The sequence below is a fragment of the Anomaloglossus baeobatrachus genome, chromosome 4, assembly GCF_048569485.1.
Source record: "Anomaloglossus baeobatrachus isolate aAnoBae1 chromosome 4, aAnoBae1.hap1, whole genome shotgun sequence".
NCBI classification, from domain to species: Eukaryota; Metazoa; Chordata; class Amphibia; order Anura; family Aromobatidae; genus Anomaloglossus; species Anomaloglossus baeobatrachus.
This window is the reverse complement of record NC_134356.1, coordinates 616,786,273-616,796,536: the sequence shown is the minus strand read 5'-3', so window position 1 is coordinate 616,796,536 and position 10,264 is coordinate 616,786,273. Positions and strand designations below refer to the sequence as shown.

Here is a 10,264-nt window from a genome sequence, read left to right as displayed (position 1 = left end):
GTGTGTGTGTGTGTGTGTGTGTGTGTGTGTGTATAGATATAGATAGATAAATATTGGATGGCTGGAATATGAATGGAGGACACACGCACACACACATACAGTGAGCTCAGTAGTTTTCACCAGGGTATTCCAGTGTGGATTGAACACTCCTCACCGAGCTGCTGAGCTCAATGATTGACTTTCAAAGTTAAGTTGGGGCACAGAGACCCTAAACTTTATGCAGAAAATTCTTATGGTACGTGAGTACGATTGGCGCACACCGCGTTCTGGACGCAGCTTGTCTTCTCCTGCAGAGACGCTAGTGTTATCCTTAGGAGAACGCAGTAGTCCGTGCCTACAATCGGGGTCACTGACACAGCGTATTTTCCCCTGTTCTCCTGCTGAGAACACTTGTGCCTCCACAAGCATAAAATGGCATGCTGCGGCTTGCAAAGCCACACCGCATGTCAATTTATGCTGTGGAAAAAAGAAGCAGTGGGCATGGGATTTCTATAAATCCCATCCACTGTGCATCTACTGTACAACACAGCATTTTGGACATAACGAAAATATGCTGCGTCCAAAACGCTGCTATTCCTGATCGTGTTCACGTACCTGTATATATCAGTCATTCATCAAAGTTCCTTATGTACTTTGCAGCCATGGAGAACATAGCTGCTTGTAAAGGTTTATTCTTTTAGAGGAGGATGCAGTTGCTTCTACAAGTGCAGAACATAGCTGGTTCTAATGTTAATCTGCAAGAGGAGTACATAGCTATTTCCAAAGGGTTATACAACACCAGGAGATGACTGCTTTTGAAGGTTAATTTGCTAGAGGACATATCTGTTTCTAAAGGGTTTTTCTGCTAGAGACGTATATCTCCTTGTTAAGGGCTAATCTTTCACTATATGCATACAGAACCAGAGGGAGCCACTCCACACTTAGCAGAAGGCTGTATAAATCTTAGCTTGTTGCCACTACAGAAACTTTTATATAACCGGACTCGGCATGAAGTAAGACGGCAGCACGCGGCTCTCTGGTGTTTCCGTGCTGCACACTGATCCCTGCACAGGGGTATGTTCCAGCCCAGAGTAAGAAAGTTTCAGAAAGGCTTTTTGTACTAAAATGTGTCGGTAAGCGTAACCTGTATTTTATTCTCCAGTCAAGTAACTTCTTGCTTCTTTCCCGCTGTTCTCAGATTATCGCTTTTGCACTTGAAGGAAGACGCGCACGAGGTGGTAGGCGGCCAAATTCAGGGGAGTACCAGAGATTGGAACATAAGGTGAGAGCAATGTGAATTTGTAGAGAAAGAAATAATTCTGAAAGGGATTTCCTCAATCAACACTTCTGACCCATCTACAGATAGATCACCGTGACCTATTCACACATGTAATGAGAACAATGGCCCGTGTCCCCTGATTGAATACAGCAGCAGCAGCGCCTGTGCTCAACCTCTGCCCCATTCAAAGTTTATGCCACTGATAGAGATATTAAAAGTCAACCTGTCACCAAATTTGGCCCCTATAAGCTGCAAGAATACTGTATATAAAAGCCGAGGCCGCGCTGTATAACCTAAAAAACACCTTTATTATACTCACCTAGGGGGCGGTCCGTTCCGATGGGTGTCGCTGCTCTCCGGTCCGGCGCCTCCTCACTGCGGCGATCTCCGTCCTTCTATTCCGCCCAGTGTGGATGACATGATTTACATCTTCTACACCAGCCGGTATTGCGATCCTGCGCAGGCGCACTGTGATCTGTCCTACTGAGGGCAGATGAATGTGTTGTAGTGCGCATGCGTGGGACTTCTTTAACTTTTCCTCTCGCCTGCGCATTATAGTACTTTGATTAATCAACAAAACACCTGACCATATATTCATGCCACTAAATTCAACTGGACCAACACAAGCAATTGTCCCCAATCAGGAAACAAGTCAGTGGTTCATGGTTAAAACATTAATTTTATTACATAATTAAATAACACACATTAAAAAAACAGAAAAAATCCCGTAGGGACACTATTAATTCCCTGAAACCATGTTACATCCAGACATGAGTGGAGCTATATAACAGGTGCTTCCATAAATATGACAACATACCATCACAACAGTGCTGCTAGTAAAACCATACATGCACTAGTACACATATTACATCCAAAAGGCTGCCCATAAATATAGAAGGAGTCTGAAAGCTACAAGGTATACAATGCCCTGTTATAGCAAACACAGACAGACGCAGATCAGGCTAATAGTGCTGCTAGTAAAACCATACACGCACTAACACTAATGCTCTGTTCATAAACTGCCTATATATAAGTCTGAAAAAATACTGCCCTGCTACAACAGACACAGATAAATCTATGTGCTCTAATAACAGGTTTCTATCATAGGTGGAATAAAATAGCACAAATCAGTGCTGCTAGTGAGACCATACATGCGCTCATATTAAATCCAAAATACCACCCATATATAGAAGGAACCTGATAGATGCAAAGTATACAGTGCCCTGTTTTACCATGAAAGATTGATAGCCAAAGAGTATTCTCTGTCCCATTGTAACAAAAAGTCATCCCAAGGCTGAAGCCACAATAGCTACCTGATAAGCCTGGATCTGGGTAAAGCGGTCCAGACCGGTCCTTACACAGGCCCCGGGCACTGTTGGATCATCGCCTCCAGGCCCCTCTCGGTCTGCGCCGCAGCGTGCTCCCGGGGTGGCCCCTAGGTCTCACGTGGAGGACTCCTGCACGGACCACAGTCCCAGACCGGCTAAGCGGGCTCGCTGGGAATCTTCCCCGACTTCCTCACACTGCTCGGGGTCTCAGCTTGAGGACTCTCTGGAGGATGAGGCGGATGTCGCAGCTCAGGGCTCTGACCCTGACGTTGCTCTCAATCTTGATACACCTGAAGGGGACGCCATAGTAAATGACCTTATATCGTCCATCAACCAGGTGCTAGATCTCTCTCCCCCAGCTCCACCTATAGAGGAGTCGGCTTCGCAGCAGGAGAAACACCAGTTTAGGTTTCCCAAACGTACACGAAGTGCGTTTTTCGATCACTCCAACTTCAGAGATGCTGTCCAGAAGCACAGAGCTTTTCCGGACAAGCGCTTTACTAAGCGCCTTAATGACACACGTTACCCCTTCCCCTCTGACGTAGTTAAGGGTTGGGCTCAATGTCCCAAGGTGGATCCTCCAGTCTCTAGACTGGCGGCTAGATCTGTAGTATCAGTTGCAGATGGCTCATCGCTCAAGGATGCCACTGACAGGCAGATAGAGCTCCTGGTGAAATCCATCTATGAAGCCACAGGTGCGTCTTTTGCCCCGGCCTTTGCAGCCGTGTGGGCACTCCAAGCTATCTCAGCTTGTTTGTCTGAGATTAATGCGGTGACACGTACCTCTGCTCCGCAAGTTGCGTCTTTGACTTCTCAGGCGTCGGCTTTTTCGTCCTACGCCATGAACGCCGTCCTGGACTCTGCTAGCCATACAGCGGTAGCATCCACTAATTCGGTGGCAGTCCGCAGAGCCATGTGGCTACGCGAATGGAAGGCAGACTCTGCTTCCAAGAAGTTCTTAACCGGTTTGCCGTTTGCTGGCGACCGATTGTTTGGCGAACGATTGGATGAAATTATTAAGGAATCCAAGGGAAAGGACTCGTCCTTACCCCAGTCCAAACCGAAGAGACCTCAGCAACGGAAAATACAACCGAGGTTTCGGTCCTTTCGGCCCTCAGCCAAGCCCCAATCCTCCTCGTCCAACAGGCCAGAGAAGGGCCAGAGGAACTCTTTTGCGTGGCGGTCTAAGTCACGCCCCCAAAAAACCGCCGGAGGTACTGCCTCCAAGGCGGCCTCCTCATGACTCTCGGCATCCCCTAGCCGCATCCTCGGTCGGTGGCAGGCTCTCCCGCTTTTGCGACGCCTGGTGGCCACATGTCCAAGACCGATGGGTGAGAGACATTCTGTCTCACGGTTACAGGATAGAGTTCAGCTCTCGTCCTCCGACTCGTTTCTTCAGAACATCTCCGCCCCCATCGGGCCGGCGCACTTTTTCAGGCTGTGGGCGTTCTGAAGTCAGAAGGAGTGGTGATTCCCGTTCCCCCTCAGGAACATGGTCACGGCTTCTACTCCAACTTGTTCGTGGTGCCAAAGAAGGACGGATCATTCCGTCCCGTTCTGGACCTCAAACTGCTCAACAGGCATGTGAGCACCAGAAGGTTTCGGATGGAATCTCTCCGCTCAGTCATCGCTTCGATGTCACAAGGAGACTTCCTAGCATCAATCGACATCAAGGATGCTTATCTCCATGTGCCGATCGCACCCGAGCATCAACGCTTTTTGCGGTTCGCCATCGGGAACGAACACCTTCAGTTCGTGGCACTGCCTTTCGGCCTGGCGACAGCCCCACGGGTCTTCACCAAGGTCATGGCATCCGTTGTGGCGGTCCTACACTCTCAGGGCCACTCGGTGATCCCTTACTTAGACGATCTCCTAGTCAGGGCTCCTTCCCGGGTGGCGTGTCAACACAGCCTGACCGTCGCTCTGGAGACTCTCCAGCAGTTCGGGTGGCTTATCAACTTCCCAAAGTCCAAGTTGACACCGACCCAATCACTGACTTACCTCGGGATGGAGTTTCATACTCACTCAGCGGTAGTCAAGCTACCGCTGGACAAACAGCTTTCGCTGCAGACAGGGGTGCAATCTATTCTTCGGGCTCAGTCACACCCCTTGAGGCGTCTCATGCACTTCCTGGGGAAGATGGTGGCAGCAATGGAGGCAGTGCCCTTCGCGCAGTTCCATCTGCGCCCACTCCAATGGGACATTCTCCGCAAATGGGACAGGAGGTCGACGTCCCTCGACAGGAACGTCTCTCTTTCCCTTGCAGCCAAAACCTCTCTTCAGTGGTGGCTTCTTCCCACTTCTCTATCGCAGGGAAAATCCTTCCTGCCCCCATCCTGGGCTGTGGTCACGACGGACGCGAGCCTGTCAGGGTGGGGAGCGGTGTTTCTCCACCACAGGGCTCAGGGAACCTGGACCCCGATAGTCTTCCCTTCAGATCAATGTTCTGGAGATAAGGGCAGTGTATCTAGCCCTAAAGGCGTTCCATCGGTGGCTGGAGGGCAGGCAGATCCGCATACAGTCGGACAACGCCACGGCGGTCGCGTACATCAACCACCAGGGCGGCACGCGCAGCCGTCAAGCCTTCCAAGAAGTCCGGCGGATTCTGCTGTGGGCGGAGGCCACAGCCTCCACCATCTCCGCAGTTCACATCCCGGGCGTAGAAAACTGGGAAGCAGACTTTCTCAGTCGTCAGGGCATGGATGCGGGGGAATGGTCTCTTCACCCAGACGTGTTTCGAGAAATTTGTCGCCGCTGGGGAACGCCGAACGTCGATCTCATGGCGTCACGGCACAACAACAAGGTCCCGGCCTTCATGGCACGGTCTCAAGATCACAGAGCTCTGGCGGCGGACGCGTTAGTTCAGGATTGGTAGCAGTTTCGACTCCCTTGTGTTTCCTCCTCTGGCGATGTTGCCCAGAGTGTTACGCAAGATCAGATCCGACTGTCGTCGCGCAATCTCGTCGCTCCAGATTGGCCGAGGCGGTCGTGGTACCCGGATCTGTGGCATCTCACGGTGGGTCAGCCGTGGGCGCTTCCAGACCGCACAGACCTGCTGTCACAAGGGCCGTTTTTCCATCTGAATTCTGCGGCCCTCAACCTGACTGTGTGGCCATTGAGTCCTGGCTCCTAGCGTCGTCGGGTTTATCTCAGGATGTCATTGCCACTATGAGACAGGCCAGGAAACCAACGTCCGCCATGATCTATTACAGGTCGTGGCGGATCTTCTTGTCCTGGTGCTCTGATAAGGGTTTTACTCCCTGGCCTTTTGCCTTACCCATTTTTCTTTCATTCCTTCAATCCGGAATGGACAAGGGTTTGTCACTCGGCTCTCTCAAGGGACAAGTATCGGCGCTCTCAGTATTTTTTCAAAAGCGCCTGGCAAGGCTTCCGCAGGTCCGCACGTTCCTGCAGGGAGTTTGCCACATAGTTCCACCCTACAAGCGTCCGCTGGAACCCTGGGATCTTAACAGGGTGTTAATGGCTCTTCAAAAACCACCTTTTGAGCCGCTGAGGGATGTCTCTTTATCACGTCTTTCGCAGAAGGTGGCATTTCTTGTGGCAATTACCTCACTCCGAAGAGTGTCGGAGCTTGCAGCGCTGTCATGCAAATCCCCTTTCCTGGTTTTTCACCAGGATAAGGTGGTTCTGCGTCCTGTCCCGGAGTTTCTCCCTAAGGTGGTATCTCCTTTTCATCTCAATCAGGATATCTCCTTACCGTCATTTTGCCCTCATCCAGTTCACCAGTGTGAAAAGGATTTGCATTCACTAGATCTAGTGAGAGCACTCCGGCTCTACGTGTCTCGCACGGCGCCCCTGCGCCGTTCAGATGCGCTCTTTGTCCTGGTCGCTGGCCAGCGTAAAGGTTCGCAGGCTTCCAAGTCAACTTTGGCTCGGTGGATCAAGAAACCAATTCTTGAAGCCTACCGTTCTTCGGGGCTTCCTCTTCCTTCGGGGCTGAAAGCCCATTCTACCAGAGCCGTGGGTGCGTCCTGGGCATTGCGACACCGGGCTACGGCTCAGCAGGTGTGTCAGGCAGCTACCTGGTCTAGTCTGCACACCTTCACAAAACACTATCAAGTGCATACCTATGCTTCGGCAGATGCCAGTATAGGTAGGCGAGTCCTTCAGGCGGCGGTTGCCCACCTGTAGGAAGGGGTCGTTTTTCGGCTCTCTTTTATTGAGGTATTCTTTTACCCACCCAGGGACTGCTTTTGGACGTCCCAATTGTCTGGGTCTCCCAATGGAGCGACAAAGAAGAAGGGAATTTTGTTTACTTACCGTAAATTCCTTTTCTTCTAGCTCCTATTGGGAGACCCAGCACCCGCCCTGTTCCCTTCGGGCTGGTTGTTCTTCTGTGTACACATGTTGTTCATGTTGAATTGTTCTTTTGGTTATGGTTTCAGTTCTCCGAACATCCTTCGGATTGAATTTACCTTAGACCAATTTATAAGTTTCCTCCTTCCTGCTTTTGCACCAAAACTGAGGAGCCCGTGATCCACGGGAGGGTGTATAGGCAGAGGGGAGGGGTTACACTTTTTAGTGTAATACTTTGTGTGGCCTCCGGAGGCAGAAGCTATACACCCAATTGTCTGGGTCTCCCAATAGGAGCTAGAAGAAAAGGAATTTACGGTAAGTAAACAAAATTCCCTTCTTTTTAATGTGTGTTATTTAATTATGTAATAAAATTAATGTTTTAACCATGAACCACTGACTTGTTTCCTGATTGGGGACAATTGCTTGTGTTGGTCCATTATAGTACTTTGACCTGCATTGCCTACCACAGACCTCAGGGCATCTATGTTGTGGCTAAACAGCAAAAACCCTAGAAAAACTTATACTGCAAAATCCTACACTATAATTGAGTCTTGTTTTGTTTTTTAAGTTAAGGTACACTTTAATGCTCCAGTTAGCCCTGAAAAATGCACTTCATTGAGCCTATGCAAGTACATTAGTTTGCCCAAGAAGCTTTTCTTTTGACCTCTGATTTGCATGGACCACACAAATGGAGTCGCATGGCGTGAACTCAGGTGCTGAGCCAGAACCATGCGCAGCAAGAGCCGGCTGTAATACACAGATGGCTTCTCCTGCAACGGCCAGAATCGGAGAGAACTCCAATCTTGGCATAAGACCTCGTGCACACGTTGAGTATTTGGTGAGTTTTTTTACCTCAGCATTTGCTGAGTTTTTTACCTCAGTATTTGTAGCCAAAACCAGGAGTGGGTGATAAATACAGCAGTGGTGCCCGATTTTCTATTATACTATTCCTCTGATTGTTCCACTCCTAGTTCTAGCTACAAATACTGAGGTAAAAAAAACCTCACCAAATACTCAACATGTGCACGTGGCCTAAGAGGTTCTGGCATTGGGTTATCTTCCCTGAAAACAAAAGCATAGGGCATTGAAACTCCAAGAGCCCGATCCTTCTTCTCCCCCACATCATTGGTCAGGGAAGAGTTTGGAGACATTCCCCCCCCCCTTCATAAAAATCAGCGAGTTTAGAAGCTTTTGTCTGATGTGTCGTGGGCCTTAAACTGCCAGGTCAGATAAACAGTTGCCAGTTACGCCATACACTCAAAGTTTCAACCAATGAGCAGCAATATTAAAAAAAAATTGAGCTTGCCAATTAAAATACTGATATAAAATGAAAGTCTGAATTGGCCAATTTAAATATATTGCCAGCTTAAAGGGTTATTCCCATCTCCAAGATCCTATCCCAATATCTAGTATGTGTAGGTGTAATAATATTAGCAAATACCTCCAATTACAAATGTAGTATAGTTCTCCTGATTAGCCAAGTCTGTTACCTCATGTGCAGGGCATAGCAATTTAGGTTACACCACTAACTCACTATTTCAGTGGTCGTAACCATAGATACTTGCAATGCCCTGCACATGAGGTAAGCAACATAGTGAATCAGGAGAACAATACTACTATATGTCTAATTGGAGATATTTGCTATTATTATTATTCCTACTACATATTGAGATAGGATCTTGGAGATGGGAATACCCCTTTGCTAGCCATCAACCTATGGCTCTACGTTCCCATTTAACATTAAGATGTGTTATATTTGGTCAGTGTGGTAGACTATTGACTAAAATTGTTCATATTCCGTATTAGACCAGATTCACACATTGAGTATTTTACCTCAGTATTCAGTGAGCTTTTTACCTCAGAATTTGAAGCCAAAACCAGGAGTGGAACAATCAGAGGAAAGTATAATAGAAATATGGGCACCACTGCTGTATTTATCAACCACTCCTGGTTTTGGCTACAAGTACTGAGGTAAAAAACTCACCAAATACTGAGGTAAAAAACTCACCAAATACTGAGGTAAAAAACTCACCAAATACTGAGGTAAAAAACTCACCAAATACTGAGGTAAAAAACTCACCAAATACTGAGGTAAAAAACTCACCAAATACTGAGGTAAATAACTCACCAAATACTGAGGTAAAAAAACCTCACCAAATACTGAGGTAAATAACTCACCAAATATTGAGGTAAAAAACTCCTCAAATAATCAATGTGTGAACATGGCTTAACACCCTCAATATCAATGCATCTAACTGGATAGACAGGGAATAGCGCATGGTGTCTGTCACCACAGCAAATTTCTTTCCCTCCATAGCATTAAAAAGGTGAAGGTCTGCCATTTTTGGTACTCTTATATTGTTGGCATGATCAAACAATTGCATATTTTACAATGGTTGTTAAAAACATGTTCATAAATATGGGGGGAACTTTTTCCCATCTATTACTGTGTCGTAGCGTGTTTTTTTTCGTGTCGAGCTATAGTTTTTATCAGTACCATTTTGAGATACCTTAAAATACCAGCCGTTACTGAGGGCTCACAGCCGCTATCGTTTAATTACATGTCCTATATACTACAATACTTCAGCGCTGCTGCATATAATAAAATGTCCGTCCCCTGTGAAGAATCAAGATGGCTGCAACGGGGGAACTTAGGCAGGCATGGCAACCCATCAGCCCATAGGATCTAGGTCTACCAAATAATAAAAAGATCATGGTCTTTAGAAAGTGGAGATGAAAAGCCTAAAAATAGCTGTGCTTAAGGGAAATTATATCAGTTTGTAAAGTCTTGGCCCCATGGGTGGTGGCAGCAGGTCCACCACAGAATTAAGTCATGAATCTAGCAAATGGTGCAAACTGCTGCTCCATGGAACAGGGGCTATAAATTGTATGTTTCTGATCATGCAACATATCCCATGCAAAGGAGCACTGCAATAAGAGGTGCAAGGCAAAGATCACTTCTTTAAGGCTCTTTAAAGGGAACCTGTCACCACTTTCTTGGCATATAAGCTGCGGCCACCACCACCGGGCTCTTATATACAGCATTATAACATGCAGTATATAAGAGCCCAGACTGCTGTGACAACATAACATAAAAAACACTTAATAATACTTACCTAACGGTCGCGCGGTTGGCCATATGTGCGTCTCCGGTGTCGGCACCTCCTCTTTCGGCCATCTTCGTCCTCTTTTTGAAGCCTGTGTGCATGACGCGTCTACGTCATACACACTAGTCGGTCATGCGCAGGCGTACTACAATACTTTGATCTGTCCTGCTCGGGACCGGAATGCCGGGGAGTGTGGATGACGTCAGACGCATCATGCACCACGGCTAGAGAAGGAGAACAAAGATGGACAAAAG

The 10,264-nt window shown here is 47.7% G+C and overlaps 1 protein-coding gene across 1 annotated transcript in view; it reads left to right on the top strand.

The window, feature by feature from the left end:
• LOC142304160 (uncharacterized) overlaps positions 1 to 10,264 on the top strand; it is a 41,555-nt gene that overhangs the window by 20,778 nt on the left and 10,513 nt on the right. The window contains exon 3 of the mRNA XM_075346254.1: positions 1,178 to 1,261. Coding sequence (XP_075202369.1) covers positions 1,178 to 1,261 — 84 coding nt within the window. The remainder of the gene's footprint in view (positions 1 to 1,177; positions 1,262 to 10,264) is intronic.